This window comes from Mus caroli, unplaced genomic scaffold (genome assembly GCF_978045245.1).
Source record: "Mus caroli unplaced genomic scaffold, Mus_caroli_1 scaffold_20, whole genome shotgun sequence".
Classification (NCBI taxonomy): Eukaryota; Metazoa; Chordata; class Mammalia; order Rodentia; family Muridae; genus Mus; species Mus caroli.
This window is the reverse complement of record NW_028227275.1, coordinates 36,046,919-36,069,913: the sequence shown is the minus strand read 5'-3', so window position 1 is coordinate 36,069,913 and position 22,995 is coordinate 36,046,919. Positions and strand designations below refer to the sequence as shown.

The following is a 22,995-nucleotide window of genomic DNA, read 5'->3' as shown; positions in this document are numbered from 1 at the left end:
AGGAAACTAAAGGAGTATAAATGAAAAAAGTCAAATTATCCCTATTTGCAAGTGATATTATGCATATGAGATTCTAAAGACACCTTCAGCAGAATGGAAGGCTACAAAACTAAATTATAAAAAACCAGTAGCTTTTCTCTATGCCACTAACAGCACACTGAGAAAGAAATCATGAAAACAATCCCATTCACAATAACCTCAAACTAAACACATACACATTCATACACAACCTCACAAAAAGACAAACCTTACAATAAGCCTAACCAAGGAGGTGCAAGACCTCTTCAACGGCAATCTTAAATCTCTGAAGGAAGACAATAGAAGATGGAAAGACCTTCCATGCTCATGGATTGGTAGAATTAAGATTGTGGCAAAGACCACGCCTAAAAACAATGCGCAGATTCATGATGTTGCAACCACCTGGTAATCAACAAAGATGTCAAAAATACAAACAGGAGGATAAAAAGTATTATTAACAAATGAGGCTAGGAAAAATTGAATGTCCACATGTAGAAGAATGAAAATTAGAGCCTTACCTCTTCCTCTGCATAAACCCAAGTCCCACTAGGTCCAAGATGCCAGTGTGAAACCTCAGTCTCTGGAACTCCGCAGACTCTTGGAGAGCAATGCTATTCAGGAGAGTCCTCATTCCACTTATGCGGAGAGTACCGAGGAAAAGCAACCACTTCCTCCTTCTAAGACACCTTCCAGAGATGTTATAATGACCATTTTCTACAGCTGCCAGATGCCTGACTATGGTCCAGAAAGGTAATACAGCCAGGAAGGGGTGGGGATAGGAATGGGGAATCAGGGTACAGGCCTTTAGTGAAGTGGGTAGGATTACCAGGCCCAATGAGCTTTTGTTGCTGGATGAGATGCTGCTCCTGTAGAGGAGATCTACTCAGAGAAAGACCCTAACTTCTGAGAACAGAAAGAGAGGCTATAAGTAGGTTACAAGTTATCCACAGGAGTGGAAATGTCTGGACCAAGTGAAATGATCTGTAGGAGAGAAGGAGTAGTAATCTTTCAAATAGCCTCCAAAATCCTCAAGAAAGTCAACTTTGAATGTTCATCAGGCCCAGATAGCTCAACCACATCGGCAGTTCTTTAAGAGGGTTGCCATTCCTTAGACCGCCTCCCCTTCCCCCCACCCCCAGCCTCAAGGAACTGGCCACCAGCTATGGTGGAAGAAGGAAGTAGAGTAAAGTGCAGAAAACAACCTTGCTTTCTTCCTCTCCATCCCACTCCAGCCAGCCAGCCTGGAGGATAGCCTCTGGGGGCAGACAGATGGAGCCTTGATCCCTATCTCCAGGAGGTAGACTGATCTCTGATATAAAGCCATTATTTCCAACCAAGGATTTTTACCTTGGAAAGCAAGAATCATAGACACTTTCACATGAGCATTTGCATTTGCACACTCATTTTTTAAAAGTTTTTTTTTAAGCAATGATTAAATCCTGGAAAGAAGCATTTAAGGGTCCCAGGACAGCACAGAGATCCTCTTGGATCTGTATTTTTCTGTTTCTGAGTTCGAATCCTCACGTTGGCCACCTGGCTTCTAAGATTACCTATTTTGTCTGCCACTTCTACATATTAGTCCTCTCCATTCTAGTAAAGGAAAGAATTGAAGCCAAGACTCTAGACAATGATATCTTTAAATGGTGGGTTTGAGCCTCTGCCTTTTACAAAGATGTATTATTGTCGTGTGTACATGTGAATAATGTGCACGTGGGTGGAAGTTTAGGCCAGGTGAGAAAGTTACAGATGACCGCATGCAGAGGTCAAGTTATTGCCAGTGACCGATCAAGAGTAGGCTAGAGTCTCTGAAGGACTCGATACCGAAGCTCAGAGGTGGAGTAAAAGGGTAAAGACCACAATGACATCATTGTCAGGCAGAGGTCAGGGAACCTGGTAGCATTTGTTTTGGCCATACGGCCAGCAAATATTTTGGTTATGCATCTGGGCCATGGTCAAGGTCATGGAAAGTTCTGGACATGCTGCCAAGGTGGATATGACTGTTGAGGGGGTAAGGGGCTGAAAAGCACTTGAGCCGACACAAAACAGAGTTAGGGCGAAAGACAGAACAAGATGGTGCTACTCAGTCACTGCATAGGCACACATGTAGAGTTCAGAGGACGAAGTATTGTCTCTCTCCTTCCATCTTTCTGTTTTCAGAGGACCAAACTCAGGTCAGCAAGCTTGGGCTCAAAGCACTTTTATTCACTGAGGCAGCTCATCTGCCTGGATAGAAGTTTTTGACCAGATCCTTTGAGATATTTTCAATGCAGTTGATGGCTCAACCATTGAGAAGAATGGTTCTCAAACTTTGGTTTCTAACAGAGCTACCCAGGAAACGTGGAAGACATGAGGAGATCTCTGCCTTATTCTATTTCACTGAGTCTAGAGGTCTGTGTTCCTAACAACCTCTCCAGATATTCTGGACTCCAAAAATGTTCTAGAGTTTTTTCTTCTAATGAATATGGGATGGGTCCACAGTCATGTCGCCAGTTTTCAGGATCCAAAGTGCCCCCCTCTTACTCAGCACCAAATACGTTACATTATGAGAGGCACAGGAACCCCACAGTTAATTTCTCCATAGTATGACAATCAGTGTCCTGCCTGGACATTGTGAACAGAGCCAGGAGGAACTGAGCCAAGCTAGTCTGGCAGAGACTACCACGTGTCTTGCCTTTCCTTCTTCTAGAAATATTCGGGCCTTTTTTTTTTTTTTTTTCATAATGCTTAAATTGCTACAGTGACAAGCAGAGGCCTAAGTTGTGGTGACATAGACAGGAAGGAAATTGGCTAATACCAAAATGGGAAAAGGCACTTCAATAACTCACAAAAAACATTGACTTCACATTGACAGGCACCAGAGGTCAATAAAAGTTTTAGAGATTCTGCAAATCTGCCTTATTCTGTCCTTCAAATGGCTCCGTGTATTTAGGGAGACCATATGCACCCCAGACTAATAATTTAAAGTTTTACATAAACAAAAAGAACACAGGAGCGTAATAGACATGCTGAATGAGTAGATATAATAAACAGTACAACTATGGGATCGAGGAACAAGGATAATGGCATATATGCAGTAATAAAATCCATCACTCTCTATGCTAACTTAAAAATTTAATAAAAAGGGAACCAGTCAATGATTTGAAAACCACAACAATGTAGTAAACATTGGAAATATGCAATTCACCTAATACACATATGAAAATATAGCTTTGGTCTATTAAAATGCTTTTAGCCTACTAAAGTAGCAAAGATTTAAAAGAGACAATGCTCCACATTAATATACCATGATAAATGTGTTTATAATATTGCTTACAAATTGATACAAATCAACAAAAGCCAAAATTATGTTGACATTTTCCTTAAACTTCTTGTTTTAAAAATGTACACAGAATCGACCTTTGTTTACTTTTCACCTACATTCTGTAATTTTTAATTATTTAACACCATTTTACTGTCATGTTATAAATATCAATGAAGACTGTCTAAGAGTAAAGCATGGAAGTTATTACACCCTTGTTCAGTGCTCCTTGAATCCTGATTAACTGGGATCATCTAAGAATAAGGATATTCTTTTATGTAATTGTGGCATGACAACTTACTCAGGAAAACTTGGGTGTAATATCAGTATTAAATACATAGATTCATTTCTTCATATGTAGACGTGCTGAATACTTCAATAATTTTCCTTTTCACAGTTTTCCCACTTCCCATGATTCCTGGTTGTTTCATTTGCCCTGTGATTTTTAATTGGTGCTAGTTCCCCATCTATCCTTTTGTGTCTCATGAAAATGATACTTTTAAAAAGAGAAGATAAGCAGTGAATGTCCCTCAATTTCAATGCGTCTGTTTCCTCACGATTAGATTAAGGCACGTTTGGCAGGAATTTACAACTTCTTGGCTTAATTAAATTCTAGGACTGGAATCTGGGAGGAAATAATAATAAACAGGTGAAGAACTGTTGATATGGCTTTGAAGACACAGATGACAAACAATAAGAACTGTAGAGATCGTGTCTAGAGAGCATGGTCCACACACAGCACTGTGCTCTCTGCTTTGGGTCTCATCGCTAACCTCATCTCTAACTTTCTCCTTAAAATGGGAGACAGCAGTCTTTGTTCACGTTCCTCACAACTGTTCTCTCCTTCCTCTTGTTCTGTCAGCTTCAAAGAATCAACAGTTCTGAGCTAACTACAGTGAGGTTATTCTTTCCTTCAGGGCAGATGCCTTCTCAGCAGCTGGGGAGGAGCAACTGACCCACTTTTAGCCAGTAAGCACTCTTGACAGACTTCCTTAAGGACTTCTGAGAAAGGCGGAGCCTCCCATGGAGAGAGTCTCTGACTCTCACCTTCTGATCTCTGTTACTGAGTCAGATAGACTCCAGGGTTTTGTTGTTGTTGTTTGTTTGTTTTGTTTACTTTCCTTTTCTTTTTTTCTTTTTCTTTTCTCTTTCAAGACAGAGCTTCTCTGTGTACCTCTGGCTGTCCTAGAACTCGCTCTGTAGCCCAGGCTGGCCTAAAACTCAGAGATCCTCCTGCCTCTGCCTCCCCAGTCCCCCTTTCCCCCCCACACACATACTGGCTGACTAGAACCCCAGCTTTGATGGCACTGCTGAGCAGTGTACCCAGTTCTAGACCACCTTTTTCTGTCTTTCCCTTAGACTTTTCTGTCTTGCTGTTGTATAGACATCGCTGGTGGACACAAATAACAATGGTGGCAATAATAACTTGTCACTTGTCCTGGGGATATTGCAGTATTTAAACTTTAGAACAATTTTGTGGAAAAGATACTATATGGGACTGTTTTAGAGATGAGGAAGTTGAGTTACAGAGGCGCTGCATAATGTTCCAAGAGTCACCCAGCCAGTGTGACAGTTTGACTCTAAACTGTCCTCCTAAAACTCCCTTGTTAAAGGCTTGGTTCCCAGCTGGTAGAGCCTTTAAGGTAAAAGGAAGCAAAATCACGGGAAACACACCCTTGAGGCGAGCATAGACAAGATCTTTCTCCCTCCCTCCCTCCCAGCACCCCTCCCCACCTCTAACCTTCCTGGTGACTAGATTGGCAGCTTGGCTCTACATATACCCCGCACCATGATGCTCTGCTCTGCTACAGGCCCCAAAGCAATGGAGTCAGCCACTGCGCACTGAAACGCTGAGTCAAAAACCCTTTTTCCTCTTTTGAAGTTCCTACAGCTCAGGTCTTTTGTCATAGCGACACAGAGCAGACTAGAAATGAAGAAGCAGGGTCCAGGTGGCTTAATGTCAGAATGCAAATGAAACACAGCATTACCCTGCCTCCCCCAAAAATCAAAAGTGCATTTTCTTAAATCATTACAAATATAGCCAACAGAAACATATTAAATATGCAATGAGAAAGAGTAAGCTAACATGCTTGGGAGAAAATGATTATTTTATGTTCTTTCTTGTGCTCCATTTCATTAGTTATCTCATTGTATCTCACCAATTTAAGCAAAGTGTCCCTTTCAGAAGGCAGTATAAGGTGACTGTCACCAGGACAGCCTTTAGAGACAAACTTCCCACATTTGAATACTGTTACCTACAGCCAATGACTAAGTATGTAGTTGCTTAGTCTATGCCTCGGTTTCCTCCTATTTAAAATGGAGATAATGACCACGCCTACTTGATGTGTTTAAATTCTGGAATTAATTGAAATAATATATTCTTTTTTTTTTTTTTTTTGGTTTTTAGAGACAGGGTTTCTCTGTGTAGCGCCGGCTGTCCTGGAACTCACTTTGTAGACCAGGCTGGCCTCGAACTCAGAAATCCACCTGCCTCTGCCTCCCGAGTGCTGGGATTAAAGGCGTGCGCCACCACGCCAGGCTGAAATAATATATTCTTGCCTGGTACACAAGGTCTATTCAACTGATACTAACCATCTTATTTGCCCACATGACTGAACATGCACGAATGACCAGAGGATTTGGTTGGGAGTTGGTCTCCACCTCCTCTTCACTTGGTAGCTCTGCTTCCCGCCCACCTTGGGCAGTTCTTTGTGGAGGTAGATGGCCATTGATGGCCACCACCGCTGCAGAGTCACTCCCTTCCCTATGTCCTTCTCACTGGAATAAGAAAGGCGCTCTTCCATGTGACTGCATTGAGAGCTGTGGTTTTTGATACTTCCTGAGGCTCACAGATCCTTTGGCTTAAACTATGGGAGGCAGGGTAGGCCTACTTACTGTATAGGCCAAGAGAAGACAGAATGGAAATATTCAAATACGAGATAGCTTTGCTATGTGCTGAAGGTGCGAAGAGGCAAGCAGGAGTTTCTCTTTTAGCATTGTGAGGTCTGTAAGAAGTCAGACCAATACAAACTCATGGGACCATAATCATTTCTCCATGTAGACTTGCTGGGAACAGAAGTATCTCCAGAAGGAAATTATTTTTCCAAAGGAGAATGAGAGCTGAAGCCTGGAATGGAAGTATACCCCCTAAGCACCCAAACATAGGACAGTATTCTCTCTCTCTCTCTCTCTCTCTCTCTCTCTCTCTCTCTCTCTCTCTCTCTCTCTCACTCGATCTGCAGGAACAGAATGAACTGGAGGAATGGGAAGGATTTAGAGGATGCCAGAGAAACTGTTCAAACATAAGAACTAACAACAGAATAGGAGATAGATTCTTTCTTTGGAGAGACAAGGATGCTGTGAGTCAGAAGTGAACAGTAACCTTTTAGGGCACCTCCTCCTCCTCCTCTTCTTCTTCCTCTTCCCCTTCTCCTCCTCCTTCTTATTAGTACTATTACTAATTTGTTTATGTTACATCCCAATAGTAGCTTCCCCCATCTCCTCCCAGTCCCTCCCTCTCCCCTCCCCTCCCCACCATCCTCCCACCAGTCCCTTTCTCTTCATGGGAGAACATCAGCCCACTTTGGCATACCAAGTTACAGTAGGACTAGGAGCATCTTCTCCTAATGAGGCTAGACAAGGCAGCCTTGGCTAGGGGCAAGGTATCCAAAGACAAGCAACAGAGTCAGATACAGCTACGAGAGCAGTGGCTCTTAACCTGTGGGTTGTTACAAGGATCACATATCAAATATCCAGCATATCAAACATTTACATTATGATTTATAACAGTAGCAAAGTCACAGTTATGAAGCAGCAATGAAATAATTTTATGGTTGGGGATCACCACAACATGAGGGACTGTATTAACGTGTCACAGCATTAGGAAGGTTGAGAACCATTATTATAGAGCCATATGATACTCCAGGAAGAAGCAAAAGCACCTAGACTGGGGGACCAGCACCATATGATTTTGGGAGCTATGGCAGTTAATTGTGGATATAAACTTGATTAGATTAAGAAATATCTATAGTGGTAGAGCTGCCCTGATGGTGTGGGTGTAGGAGAGCTGACCCTGAAGGCTTGAGCCTGAGGGTAAGAGAGCCAACCCTGCCCCTTTCCTGTGGCTACAAGCAGGAGACCTGGTCCCGCCCCTCGCCTAGGCAAAGAGGGAGAGCTGGCCCTGGTGGTGCAGGTGCATGGGGAGCTGGCAGGGTGAACAACACAGCCACCACCCAGGCACAGATCCAGGACTTTGAGTTGGTCCACCACAGCATCTACCTCATCTATGAACTGCTGGAGCGTGTGAAGAGGCCAGTCCTGCAATACCTAGCTGAAGGACCTCCATGACACTGGGCAATAACAGGACATCTGAAAGGAGCCCCAGTGAGAAACTAGTATTGATAGTTTAGCAGAACGCAGAGGCCTCAAACGAGACCATTGGCTCATTGTAATGAACATTTACAAGTCAAGCTGTTTGGACAAAAGGGTGTACAGTGTGATACACTGTGACACACCATGATACACCGCAGCTTCCACGGGGGGGGGGGGAGGGTTCCCCTCTTATTTGTTGTTTTTATTTTTTATTATTTTATTTGTTTATTTGTTTTCTTTTGCTGGGGTTTCAAGGGCAGAGGGCAGATATGAAGGGGCAGGGAGATAGATGGGATTTAAGGTGCCTGATGTGAAATTCACAAAGAATCAATAAAAAGTTGTTTGTTTGTTTGTTTGTTTTTCAAGAAAACCATGTCTATAGTATCAAAATGTCTATAGTATATCAGTGAAGCACACCTCTGGGTACATCAAGGGATAGTTAACAGATGGAGAAGACATGTCCTAACTGTGGACAGTGCTCTCCCTATCCTAGACTGGATGAAAAGAGGACAAAGGAACGCCAGCATTCTCTGGTTCTTGATCTGCCCAGGTGTGAGCGAGGACTCTCACACTCTGACTGCCACACCCAGGAGCCGGATCCTGCATCCACGCCCTTTTTACCAGGATGGGTTGTCCCCTCCAACGGTGGGCCAAAATAAACCTTCCTCCATAAATCTGCTTCTTGCCAGTTATTGGTCACAGTGGTGAGGATAGCAGCTAATACGTGAGTATTGTCTGAAGTGTTTCTCAAAGAATACATGACCCTTCGCTAACATCAGCGTTTATACAAGTTAAGAAAAGTTGCCAGAAGTAGGAGGGGCATTCCCCACCTCTTGCTGCCCCACATTCTCATGGATATTAGATATTTCTCACTGTGGAATGCCAGGTAGAGAGAGATTTCTCCCAGAGGAATACCCTGCACATGCAAAAAAGCAAGTTTTATTTGCACGCAGGCCCTGTCTACCAAGGCTTCATTTTTTTTTTCTACTTTTTTTTTCTCTGAGTGGATTTGGTATCGTCTATCTTTCTGCCTGTGTCGTACAATGCTCTTTCTGCCTGCGATAGCCTCAGTGACTCTTCTCTGCCTGCCTAACTTGTCCATTAAGACTCACTTCCAACATCACTATGGCAACAAAACCATCGTGTTTGGTGTCAATCTCTCTGCTGCTCTCCCCTCCCCTCAAGAATAAGTCATTTCCTGCCTGAGCTTCCTCACTCTCCCAGAGTTTCGTACAGCAAAGGTTCCTGTGGTATTCCACAGAGCCCGGGCCTCCTTTTCCTTCTCTGTGTGTCTCATTCCTAGACCATGAGTCCTAGGAAGTCAGAGAACTGCATTGTTAATTGTGTTGATCCCGCTGTCACCAGCACAGGACTTGATCTATGGGGACCACTTGGAGAGGGTTTGGAGAATAGTTGGAAAGTGTGTGGATAAGGAAGGAGTTTCTTAATGAATCCACCCAAAGTCCCTTTAGTTACAGAATAGAGGAATTCAGTGACTATTCCCACTGAATGCAGAATACCTGCATTTGGATACAATCCAGTTTTCTTTTTTAAAATAGAATAGAGTTTATTCAGGGCATGGGGGAGGAGTTAAGAGGGGAGTAGAGGCAGAGAGAAAGGCAGAGAAAGAAAGCTACAATCCAAATCTTATAGTGAAGATACTAAAATATATTATGTGCTGGTTGGAAATAAATACAGAACAGAGCTGGAAAACACTCATCTAAAGGCAAATTAAAACACTCAAGAGAATAACACATACTGATCTCGCTTCCTTCTGAAAGACATGCGGGGAACTTGGCCACTTCTACTCGGGTTTATTTTAATAGTTAGTGAGTGGGTGCCTCCACTTATTTGAGTACCAGCTATGTGTGAGGCTCTGTTCTGGGCACTGGAACAATAAACATGAACCAACCCCCCCAAAAATAAGTTCTGTGGATCTTATGTACTATCAGCATAAAGAGGAATACATTTAAAGTAAGCAAAATAGTCAACATAGTATTCTCTCATTGTCTGCTTGCCTTGTGCCATGGCGAGTATACTGTCCTCTCACTATACTTTATTCAAACTTATTTAACCTTTCAACATACCAATCTAGTATATCAGGATAAGGGCTATGGAAAAGGAGTCAGGCAGCATCCCGGAAGATGACATTTGAATACAATCTGAGAGAATCTTGGGAAGCTGTAGAGATAGTTTTTGCAAGAAGGGAAGAGATATGCCAACGGCCTCGGTTTTCAATGTAAACTGACCCTGCTGCAGCCTGAATTCTACTAGGATGTGTTTACTGACGGTGAGATACGCTTCCTAATCAAGAAAGAGTGCTGGCAAACTGAGAGAAGTTCTCCCTTGTGTGGGACATAAAAACTTGCCTCAATCCCTGAAGAATGGAGGGAACTGGAGGTAATGTAGGCTGAAGAGAGCAGGAGGAATAACAGATAGGGAAGGCCCCAGAAAAAAGACCACTGTCTTCTCGGTGATGAGTTGTGGGTCTGCCCTGCTTTGACTGAGGCAGGCCTGTCAGTCACTGAGGGGAGGATTCACTTGATCATAGAGGCTGCTGAGAAACTACTAAGGGTAGTTGGCAGGGATGTAGGCCAGTGGCAGAGACCAATTAGACCAGAATAAGCAAGGGGTGGAGCAGGGAAGCCATTTAAGGAGTGGTTTTTGTTATCCTGACATGAACCCATGAACCAGGATGGAATCCGTACGAACACTGGTATGTTTATGAAAAAGTGATACTTTATACAGAATGTGTGACAGCCCCTGGAAGGTGGTTAGAGCTGAAAGGTAAAGGTGAGGGGGAAGCTACAGCTGACACTTTCTTTAGTCCAGACAGCAGCATGTAGGTGAAGGTCATCCAAGGTGAAGGATTCTGATTCAAAGGTGGTGGTCATTGGGATCATAGTCAACTCAAAGCGGAAGCCATAGCCGGGACTTGAGGCTTTTAGCCTACTCAGTAACTCAAAAGTTTAAATCTGAGGAATAGGGAGGCATTGCCAACAACAGCTGTGAGTGATCGTAAGAGGGAGAGCCATTAGCTCTATAGAGCTAGAAGATGTTTAAGCGGAAGTGTCTAGGTGACAGGCAGAGCTTTGGGATAGGAAATGGCCCTGCACTCACTGCTCTGTGATCTGGGACAAGTCATTGTAATCGATCAGCTCCTCGGTTTCCTCTGTTGTAGGGTAGAGACAATGGCATTACTTAGTGGTTATTATGAATTAGGTAACTGGTTAATTGTAAAGGGGCTCGAAACAGTGCCCAGTTCGGGTGTCATTTAGTTGTGTGTTAAATAATACAAGCGAGATGCAATTTACAGAAAAATAAAGTTTTGGGGAAACCTAAATGAGAAGTTAAGACAATTGATGCAGGGATGGCTGGTCGCAGAAGTCAAGAGCAAGGTTTTGTGAAAAGGGAAACAAAGTTGAATGACACAAGGCTAAAGAGAAGGAGGAAGGGCCAGAGAGGCCAGCAAATGAGGAAGGGAAGCCTTGCAGTTAGCTCTGCCCGGAGGAATAAAGAGAGAAGCTCAAGTATAGGGAACTGCAGAGACAGTGAACATGCAGAGAGGAGACGTTAGGATGGCCACTCCTGAGGTTTGCTGGTGAACCGTGAATTCGTTTGAGAGCAGATAAAGCTATGGCTAGCTCCATAGATAACATATTCTTGATGATTTCAGTGACTGTTAAGGGGATGTGAAGGTATTTCTAAGTATAAAATGACAACATGGATAACAGTAATTAGATTAAGCTAAGCTCCACAGTCAGATATTATTCATTGAATATAGTATAATGTGAGGCAAGGTGTGAGGTGCCATGATATTCTCCTGACTGGCTCAAATAAGTTTCCCTAATGGAAAAATCTGAACATTTAAGATAACCTCATTACATTTTACTTGGGTTTATGTGGAACCAAGTATATTTTTGTTTTGTATGAAAGTGCATGCCATAAACATTTAGAAACCCAAGACAAGCCCACCTGTAAGTGGACTAAAGGCTCTGGTAAAAATGTTTCAATGGGTTACTTATTGTTCACAGACTGAAGATACACACACACACAATTATTCTTTTAATATTTTTCTATCTAAGTATTTTCCCATAAATCCCATTGTAGTAAATATCTTTAGGAGACCTTTGGAAGTCAGAAACAACAGATATATATTTTTAAGCCTTCTAGAAAATTGACCCTGGGGATGAACCCAGGCCCTTGAGAGTGTTAGGCCTTGCAGTTGCTTTGTAGCACAGGCAGACCTTGAATTTGTGATCCTCTTTCTTGCCTCAGCTTTCTGAGTAGAGATTACAGGTTTGGATTTCAAGTAATAGTTGGCCTTGTTTATTAAAGTCGTGTTTTCTGTCGCTCTGTACTTATAGTCTCTGTATTGTTATGTTGTACACATTGTCTTTTATGTTTAAAGGCATTGGTATGAGGGAGGGGGAGAGTTACCTAACCAGCTCTGAAGGTTTGCTCAACTACCTACACAGAAGCAGAGGAAGAAGGCTGTCAAGAATAAATAGCATATGGTCGGCCAGTATTTCAGTATTAGGTTACAAATTAAGTTGTAGTGGACCAGCGTTGTCCAGTAAGAACTCGATGTGCCAGCAAATGTGAGCTAAGGAAGTAATTTTTACATCTTCTTAATGGGAGCCACATTTTTAAAACAGGGAAAAACAAACAGGTGAAATTATCTTTAATAATATGTTTCTTAACAGCTTCCAAAGGATTGTTTTAACATGCAATCAATACAAAAATTAAGATATTTTGCCTTATTTTTTTTCTCCACTGTCTTGGAAACCCAGTGTGTATTTATTTTCCAACCCATCTCACTTCAGACTAACCAAAAACTCAAGTGGCCAACGGCCACATGTGGCTTGTGGCTTCCATATCTAGACTCTGCAGCTTTGAGCCAAAAATATAGCCCTTTCGTGTTTCCGAAGGCAAGTTGACAAGTGGAAACACACGGAGTTCATACAACACAACTTGGACCAAACATATTACTTGAAATAGGCACAGTCTTTTCCACCCTCATCCTTTGGGGATTTTTTTTAATTTTTATTTTTATTTCTCCAGATTTCTCCTTTGTGGTCTGGTCAGGTTTCTCCATGTGAAACAGAACTCTGTTGAGATACTGGTGAATCTCAATGCTGTGTATTCCCTCAGGTTGTAAAATGAAAAATCAAATAGCTCCTAATATTTACTCCTGGGATGGAGCCATTATAATAAAGTGTCCCATGAATGACAGTGCGCCTTCGGCTGGGAAAAAGTTAACTGATGTCCTAAGAGGCTGCCTTAAAAAGAAATGTTCCCAGGAATGGCGTCAATCCACCGGGTGGCCCCTCCAGACCCCGCTGGCTGCTTCTGGATCCAGCGCTCACTGCCCCAGTCGCCCTCTGGCTCCGGCCGCCGGCGTTTCCGGCCAGCTCTCGCGATCCGCGCTCCGCGGCCACCGTGCCCGTCGGTCCGGGGTCAGCGGCGGGGGAAACGCGCGCCTGCGGCCGGCGACTCAGAGTATCCGGAGCGCGGCTCGGCGCGGCGTCCACGCCCTCGCTAAGCGCTCGGTGCGTGCCAGGCCGGGCGGCGCCGCGGGCGGCGGAGGGAGCAGAGCCCTCCCCCCGGGAGCTGCGCGGCCAAGGTGGAAATGCGGAAGTTTCCCCGGCGCGGCTGACAGATGAGGTTGGCGCCCGGCGCGCCGGGCTCTGCAGCGGCTGTGCGTTCGGGTCCCGTCCCCCCGCAGCCCCGCGAGCCCCGAAGCCGTAGAACCGCGCGCGAGCGTCATGGCCACGCTGCCGAGCGCTGAGCGCCGCGCCTTCGCGCTCAAGATCAACAGGTAAGACGGCGCGGTTCCCGGCCAGTCCGCGGCGGGGCGCGCCGGTCCCCGTGGCCACTCATTCCCGTCCTCTTGTCACCCGCGCCGCTGTCCGGACCAGCGTCTTGCGCCACCTCCCCAACCCCGCTTGGCTCCCGCCGCCCTCGCCGTTCTGAGACAGGTGGGCCGACCTGGAGCGCGGGGCCGCGCGCCCGGACTTGGCTTAACAAATTGCGCCTTCCTTCCAGTCCGGAGACAGCGGAAAGACGCTAAGTGGCTGAAAATCAGCCCTGCTTTGAAGCAGATCGGTCCGTGGTCCAGGGTTAGGGCTCTTTCAACCCCCTCTTTCCAAAAGCCATCTTGGCTTTGGATGGCAGCGCTATTTTTATACCTTGGTCCAAAAGGAGCCAACCCTGAAGTGGAAAAAAGGATTTTTAAAAAAATTCCTCCTTTAAATAAGCGAAAGGGACTGAGCTGTAGCTGACGTTTAAAGATTTCTAGCACTCTAGCAAAGTGAAGGACACAGGGATTTCCAATTTATAAACAGAGCTGCACGCCACATCTCTGTGAATTGACTGCTCATAAAGTTCTCGAGCGGCGGCGTTTCCTCCCCTGAAAACTGCTGACAAGTATTCAAGGGGGCATTTTTGCCTTGACCTGGGAAATCTAGACTGTCTGGCTAAAAGATAATGTGGAAGGGCAGCGCTCTGGAGGACTTCCAGGGTTGGTGGTTTTTTTTTTTTCTTGTTCTTGTTTGTTTGTTTGTTTGTTTGTTTTTGCATGTGGGAAGTTGACCCACAGTAATTCATCTCTGGGCTGCTAGTGAGAGAAAGTGAAGTCACTAGGAATCACCATCCTTGAATAGTGAGCGGTAAGGACCACAGAGGGCCAGTGGAGTTTCACTGTGCAGTTGTGAGCAAGACCTTTCACTTCCTTCACTACTTCATCTGTCCAATTAGTTTAATTATTAATGTGGACTGTATACAAATGCTAAAGGGTAACTATATCATAAGTCACAGTCTTCCTATCGGAGCCTTTCCCCTCATCAGGCTGTCCTGGCTGCAGTGGGGCCGTAAGGGCATAGGAAGTTTTGATGGCTGTCATCGTTGCTTCCCCACTTCTCTCTTTGTCCCTGTCATGAGAAAGAAAAAAAGCCAGGAAACAAGGAACAAGGGCAGGAAGCTGTTAGGGATTCAGGAGGGGTGACACTGATCTGAAGTGACTGTCTGGGACCTAGCGCAAGCCTAGAGACGCTCTTGCAAGGAGCTGCGGGGTTGGTATAACCCAAGGGTCGAGGATTAAGGTCCTTAGCCAGAAGTGGTAGACTTACCCATCATCCCAGCCCTCAGGAGGCTTCGACAAGAGGATCACAAGCTGGATGCCAGTCTAGGCTGCATACAGAGACCTTGCAACAGGGAAACAAAACAGAAGCAACCACCCAGGCAAAACAGTGTTAGAAAAACCAAGAACCAGGCTACATTCAAATTTCCTTACAAAGTTTTGCTGCAAACTAACTATATCCCATTGGGCATACACATTTTATATTTTTCTCATGTTTGGTCTCCTCCCTCCTCCCCCTCTTTCTGTCTCTCCAAGGTCTCTCACTTTGTTTCACAAACTGGCCTTGAACTCCCAGCACTTGACCTGCTTCAACTTTGTGATTGCCAGGGTTGCAACTGTGTACCGCCATGCCCGGCTTTTGTGTCAGTGGGAATAACCAGTATCCGACCCTAGTTTCTCCCTCTTCTGACTGTTAGGAGGACTGAGTAGAGTAGAGACAGCGCGCTTATGATGCCTGGCTCAGAATGAATGTTAAATAGCTGCTAGCTGACACGTCAGTACTGCTAGCTTCATCGTGGTCATTGCCATCTCTAATATCATCAAATCTGAGATGATACTTCAGAACCTACGAAGACAAAGTACCAAGGGCAGCTGAAGTTGGACTATTTTCCAGGCATAGGCCATTTGGGGCTGGGTATGGGGATGCCAGTGGCCACCTGCAGCTTTCTTGAGGTTATGTCTCTCACATGTGCAACACAGTGCCAAATGTTCCAAGAAGTACCCATTTAGGAAAGAAAAGTATGCTTTCTAATCTTCTGGAAAGAGTATACATTGTATTTTTCTTTTTAAAAAGAGTTTTGTTTCCCCCCTGTAAGCCACTTTGTGTATTGGGAGCAAGAGTTACACTGAGGACTTGGCTGGTATAAACAGAGTGGATTTCTGAGAATGTATTTGGTGTGGCTATAACACTCAAACCCGGCACTTAAAGGCTGAATACTGACTTGCAGATGTGCTATCAAAACCTTAGGACGCTCAGTCGTCCTGGACAGATGTGGTCAGCTTTCATTGTCCACTTGACACAATCCAGAGTCACCTGGGAGGAGAGTCAGAAATGATGGGCTGTCGGCATCGGGTTTGCCTGTGGACCTGTCTCTGTTAGATTCTCTTCATTGTTGTTTGATGGAGGGAAGACATAGCCCACATGGGCAGTGCCATTTCACAAGCTTGATCCTAAGCTGCAGAAGAGTGAGGAAAGAGGACTTGAGCAAGCCAGGGTGTGTGGGGCTTCTTCAGCGCTTGGCTGTGGATACGATTAGCTGCTTGAATTTTTGTTTTGACTTCCCCCAAAATGATGCACTGGGACATGAAATTGTAAACCAAATAAACCTTTTCCTCCGCTAAGCTGGAGATGTTTTTACTCTGGAGAGAGAAATGAAACTTGAAAGAAGGGGAAAGTGAAGCCCGGGGTGTAGTTGCACAAGGCTGTGTAATTTATAAAGACCGTGGTCCACAATGGCAGCCGGGACTACAGATGGCCCTTACATTGGCCCTCGGCATTAGGCCTGTGCTATTTTGATCTACGTGTTTTAAGAATTTCCTTTAAAAGCAAAGAGTTAACTTTAAAAAAATCATTTCTGGAAACAGCATTGACAGCTCTGCTTCTGAGCAGTACCTGCTAGGTCAACAAGGTGCTGTTCAGCAGTGTAAAACATGGAAAAAACCCTTTTTTTTTTTTTTTTACCTACATGAGTGTCTATTGGTTTTTAAAATAAATCCGATTCCAAAAGTAAGACTGTGTGGAAAGGTGGCCATCAGGACTCTTAGTACACTTTCATATTTTCATCTTTCTATTTAACAATGATATTCTTTAAGACATTTGTTCTTTCTATTAATGAAATATTGTAATGTGACATATTAAAAATTAACAGTTTCAAAGAGCTTGGCTCTGGGCCCTACAGAGGAATGAGCAGTGTCTTACATACAGTCTGTGAAAAATGTTCCCCACTGCATGCAAATTTCTGTGGCTTCTTGCAAGCAGCATTGCCCAGTGCAGGGCCAGCGCCAAAGCCAGAGGAAGTCGTCAATGCTGGCAGCAGCTGTCTCGCCATGGTTGTTCTGACTCTCTGGTGCTCTCAGAACCGTATATTCACATGCTGGGTATCATCAGGGAGGACATGCTAGGAGCATCTAGTGTGACTGTAACTCCGGTTGGATATTTCGAAACATTTTTCTAGAACCAGTAACTCAGGGAGCTAAAAGACAAGACTCTACCGCTGAATTGTTCTGACTTGGAATGTCTGGTAGGCTAAGATGCATTGCTCTTGACTTTAGTTCTTCCCTGATTGTCACGAGGAAGAAAGACTAGATCTGAACAAGGTAGTCACAACAATGGTTGTGTTTGGGATTTTTAGGAACTGCTATTATCAGATGTATCATATTCCTTTAAGGAACATTCCCTTGTCAATGAGCGACCTCTTTGATGGCTGGAATAGGCTGCTTTTGTAGATGCTGGAAATCATTACTAATGCTGTGAAGATTCATCAGATAAGACCTTGATATTCTTATTCCTCTTATGCAGTGTTGGGTATTAAAGCTAGGGCCATCTGCACGGTAGGCAAATGTTTTACCACTGAGCCATATCTCAGCCTTCTTGTTTCTGTCAAACCCAGAATAAGTATAGAACTTGATCAAACGTGAAAGTAAAACAAGAACTCTAGATAAATAAAGGAAAATCATAAACTGTTGTAAGCCCTGGACACCTAGGATGGAAATAAGTAGATTGTAAGACTTGCACTTTTATATTTCTTACTGTATTAGTTAACTTTTCTGTGGCCGTGACAAGATATCATGACCCAAAGCAACTTACATACAGAAGAAAGAATTTAGTTTGGCTTACGGTTCCAGAGAGAGAGTCCATAAAGGGGGAGCGGGAGGCAAGGCAACAAGCTGTCAGAGCAGGAAGCCGAGAGGGCATATCTTCAACTGCAAACTGCAAACAGAAACAGCAGTCTAGAAATGGGCCAAGGCTTTAAGCTTTCAAGTTTGCCCCAAGTGACAAGCCTCCTATAGCTAGCTTACACTACCTCCCTAACAGGGGAATCAAGTGTTCAAACACTTAAGCTTGTGGGAAGCATTTCTCATTTCAAACTACCACACTTACTATGCGGCAGATGTGAATCTAAATGTTTATATCGCCATTCATCCACTTCTATGAATTAGGAACAATTACTGCCTTCATTTATAAGTGGGGAAACAGAACACAAGCAAGCTATTCACATTTTGATATCACACAGCTAATTAAGGCCAGATTTATATTCAGGCAGTCTGTCTCCAGAATCCTGCCCTCCTACTCACTATACCATGATGTGTCTTGGTTTTCCTTTAAAATAAAGAAGTAACAATATTTACTATCTACTAAGTACTGTGCCAGACAGCCAGGATTCCGGCACTAGTGAGGGAGGGGCTCTCCAGTGCCCATCCCTTAATGAGGAGCTAGCGGCAGCTGATACCTGCTGGAGCAGGGAGAATCATTCTTTCTTGAGGTTGTTTCCTATACACTAGTGGGTGACCCCACACCCATGTACATGTGGGTGGCACTAATTGGATTTAGTGCAATTAAAAAAAGAAACACATGGGATTGGAGGGGGAACGTGTTGAGGGGATATGAGGAGAGTGGGAGGAGGGAAATGAATGGCTGTGATCATAGTTTATTGTACAAATATATAAAATTCTCACAAAGAAAATTATTATAATAATGAAATGAGAACAGTTGAAAATGCTTATTATTGATTTGATGAGTGCACATTGTACATATATTGAAATACCACACCGTACTCAACAAATATGTAGTAATTATTTGTTAATAATTAAACTAAAACAGTTAAAAATTATAATTTTCTAAAAAGAGAAAGACATGCCAGTCAGATGGCTTAGCTGGTAAAAGAACTTGCCTGACAACATAGGAACTGTCCCTTGATGGAGAGAGAGAATAATTCCCCAATGTCATCCTCTGACCTTTACACATTTGTCATAGACACGCACCCATGTTCACACACACACACACTCACACACACACTCACACACACACACACACACACATGCACACATACTTACACACTCACACACACTCACACACACACGCACTCACACACACACACACTCACTCACACACACACACTCACTCACACACACACACACACTCACACACACACACACATGATATCATACAATTAAAAATTTTTAAGTAGAACAAAACATAAAGTATACCACTCATCATTGGGATGATTTTTATACAAGATAAAACCAGATGCTAAGAAAGAATAAAGTTACATAAAGGTTTCATTCAACGATAACCCCAAGGTACCAAAACCTGTAAATCAAGCTCTTTGGGAGGCTGAGGCAGGAGAATCACAAGACCAAATTTAGCCTCTGCAACTTGGACTCTGTCTCAAAATAAAATGTAAAAAGAGGGCTGGGGATATGGTTCTTTGACAGAGCACCTGTTCAGCATGTACCAAGCCCAGTTCTGAGAGAGAGAGGTGGGGATGGGGGGGGGGGGAGACAGAGGCAGACAGAGACAAACAGAGGAGGGATGGGGAGACGGCTCAGTGGTAAAGGGTCTTGCTGTTCAAGGGACTTGCATTTGATGCCCAGAACCCACATGGAGGTGGAAGGAGATTTGAGGATTACAGTTAATTAAGTTGAATGAATCTCAGAAGAGTCCTTGACTATGAGGACTTTGAAAGTTGGACTAAATGCATTTTGTATTATGCTATGTTTAAGTATGGCCCCCATAGACTCATGCTTTTGAACAAGTCTATGGGGACCAGGGAGTGGAAGTGATGGTTTGTATATCCTTGGACCAGGGAGTGGCCTTGTTGGATTAGGTGTGACCTGGTTGGAATGGGTGTGTCACTGTGGGTGTGGGTATAAGATCCTCACCCTAGTTGCCTGGAAGTCAGTCTCTACTAGCAGCTTTTGGATGAAGACATAGAACTCTCAGCTCCTCCTGCACCATGCCTGCCTGGATACTGCCATGCTCCCACCTTGATGATAATGGACTGAACCTCTAAACCTGTAAGCCAACCCCAATTAAATGTTTTTTATAAGACTTGCCTTGGTCATGGTGTCTGTTCACAGCAGTAAAACCCTAACTAAGACAGAGGTGGAAGGAAAGAACTGACTCCATAAAGTTGTCCTCTGGTATCATGCCTGCACCCCTCACCCACACATACATATACACAATAATAATATTCAATAAAACAAAGTTTAAAGAAAAGCAACAACTCAGGGCTGGAGAAATACTCAGTAGTTAAGAGCCAGTACCTGTCTTGCAGAGGACCCTTCACATGCTTTTGTGAATGGAGGGAATGGAGGTTTTATGTGCCTATTGGCTAATGGAGAGGATACTAAGCATCATGTGGCTCCCCAGGGAGAGAGGCAGAGCTCAGAGACAAGGTCTCCTATCTCAGCTCTCCACACAGAGCTAGAGAACGGATGGGATGATGTCACAAACCATCTGGTTTTCATCTTCTTTAACAGGGGCACGAAAAGTCAGGAGGTAGGTAACCCTACTGGTCCTCTTGCTGGAGAACTCTTTTTTTTTTTTTTTTAACTCAGAAATCTGCCTGCCTCTGCCTCCCAAGTGCTGGGATTAAAGGTGTGCACCACCACGCCCGGCTGGAGAACTCTTAAGAAGCAGGGCCACTTGAGTCTTTTCAATAGCAAACAGCCAGTTACTCAATAATATCTCAGGCAATTTTATTACAGGTTAAAGCAAGAGACATATACTATTCCTGGTCCCATAAGCATCCAGGCTTATATATAGCCCAGGTTGACCTTGAACTCATGATGATCTTTATGCCTCATCCACTCATGTGCTTGGATTAGCATACATGATTACAGCCAGCTTCCAGGTCTCCATTCTTTCAGTATAGATTCATCATTGCAAATAGATCACACGTTTGCATGCATGCACACGGGACCCAAGTGCAACTCAATGAAGTAACAGCTTGGGGAGCTGAAAGGAGAACAGAAATTACAAGCAGAGCGGAAGCCACTGTGTGGGCATTTGCACGAGCTCTGCATGAAGATCAGCGGAGAACTTTGGGGAGTCAGTCCTCATTGTTTGCCTTACTAACATGGGATCTCTTGTTTCTGCCGGAGTATACTCTAGGCTAGCTGGCTCATGAGCTTCTGCTGTCTCTACCTCCCATCTCACCACATGAAGACTGCTGGGATTACAGATGTGCATCACTGCATCTGGCTTTCTCCTTGGGTTGCAGGCATTTTGCTGAACATGGCCGATCAGGCTTGTGCAAGCAAGTGCTTTTACCTGCTGAGCATCTCCCTGATTCACATTCCCTTGTAAGATTTCAAAAATGAAATCAAAAGTACAGTAGCAAAATCTAGTAAGCAAAAAGAAAAAAATAAAACTTCTCACATTTCAACCACTCATAAACTAGTAATAACCTGCTAACATTTGGATACACTCCCTTCTAGGTTTTACAAAAACAAAATCGTCTTGTGTGTGCTACATTGTAATCTTTAAAATGTGTCAACAACTCTGCAGTCAATGTAGGTCTATATTATAAATACTGTATGTGTATTATAATTTGTAAAAGTAGTTATTATTGGACATTAAGGTAATTCCCAGGTAATTTCCAGTTTTACAGATCAAGTTGAGCTTGAGAGAACAGTCTGAAGCATGGTTTCTGTGCTTCGGCAAATACTCTCATCCACATTTCTAGTAGCGGAATTACTTGTTTAAAAAATTTAAGGTTTTTTTTTTTTCTAGTTTGTTTTCTTTTTGGTGTGAATGTATGCATGTGTGTACAGTGTTGTGTCTGTGTGTGCACCCATCTATTCATGCAGAAGCCAGAAGGACATTTGGTATGCTCTCGGTTTTTTGGTTTTGGTTAGGCTTGCTGTCTAGACCTGGGCTTACCGGAGCATGTAATCACGCCAGGCGTTTTACCTGGGTGATAACATCCACACTCAGGTCTTTAGGACCTTACCCAGCCTTAGTTCTGAGCCAGCTTTAGTTCTTCATGCTTTTATTACCATGTTGTCTACTAGAATAGGTACATCACTTTCTGCTCCCGCCTCTGGCCCTGCAAATGCTCATTTTCTTGCATTCAGATCCCACCGTACCCGAACCATTTACCGTTTATCAAAAGTTTATCATTCTTTAAAGTGCTTGTTAACTTTTGACTCCTTGCCTTTTTTTTGTTTTGTTTTGGTTTTGTTTTTTATTTGTTTTTGTTTTTTGATTGTTTGTTTGTTTGTTTTTGAGACAGGGTTTCTCTGTGTAGCCCTGGCTGTCCTGGAACTCATTTTGTAGAGCAGGTTGGCCTCGAACTCTGCCTACCTCTGCCTCCCAAGTGCTGGGATTAAAGGCATGCGCCACCACCCCGGCTGACTCCTTGCCTTTTTTAAGCAATGAAAACAGTCATGCATTTCTTCTTTTTGCCTAAAGTGCAACCCGAGCTGACCGAGATGACCAGTGAAATGCTACCACCTTCCTACCACCTTATTCCTTGAATAATGTTTTCTGTTTGTTTGGTTTGGTTTTTACTTTGCTTAACAGTTTAATTCTGTCAACATCTCCTTTGAGTGTATAAACCCCAACCATTTTAAATAAAATTCTATCACAAAATAAGATTTCAAATCATGTGACTTATTGTATGTTTTCCCTGAAATGAGAGAATAGAAAATGTGAGATTATTTTTTTTCATGTTTTTTTGTGTTCCTTTTCCTGTGGGGTTGGAATTTGGGGCAAAACATCTCTCTCTGCTTAGAAACCTCTCAAATCTTCCTGGCTTCCTCTTTCATTGTTCTCTCACCACAGAGGTAAAACTTACTGAAGCCCAACTACAAATAGATTAAGAAATGTAGAACTGTAAGCAACCACAAACTCTTCCTCCCTCTCCCTTTTTCTTCTACATTTGTATGTGTGTATGGTTATGTGTGTTCACATGTGTTGGGGTGTGTGTGTGTATGTGTGTGTGTATGCGTGCACATGTGTGTGTAGTCTCTGGGTTGACATCAGGCGTCACTTTCTCTCACTGAACCCAAGCATGTCATTTTGGCTAGTCTGGCTAGCCACCTTGCCCTAGGGGTTCCTTGTCTCTGCCTTCCACTCATTGTTAGTATAGGAAGGTCATGAGACTCACCTGGCCTCTACCTATCTCCTGGCTGTCTCAATTCTCCTCACCCTTGCATGGCA

At 43.7% G+C, this 22,995-nt stretch overlaps 1 protein-coding gene across 1 annotated transcript in view; it reads left to right on the top strand.

Moving 5' to 3' along the window:
* The first annotated feature begins 13,302 nt into the window (after positions 1-13,302).
* Dock8 (dedicator of cytokinesis 8) overlaps positions 13,303-22,995 on the top strand; it is a 204,080-nt gene continuing 194,387 nt past the window's right edge. Inside the window, exon 1 of the mRNA XM_021151299.3 lies at positions 13,303-13,508. Coding sequence (XP_021006958.1) covers positions 13,456-13,508 — 53 coding nt within the window. The 5' untranslated portion in view covers positions 13,303-13,455. The remainder of the gene's footprint in view (positions 13,509-22,995) is intronic.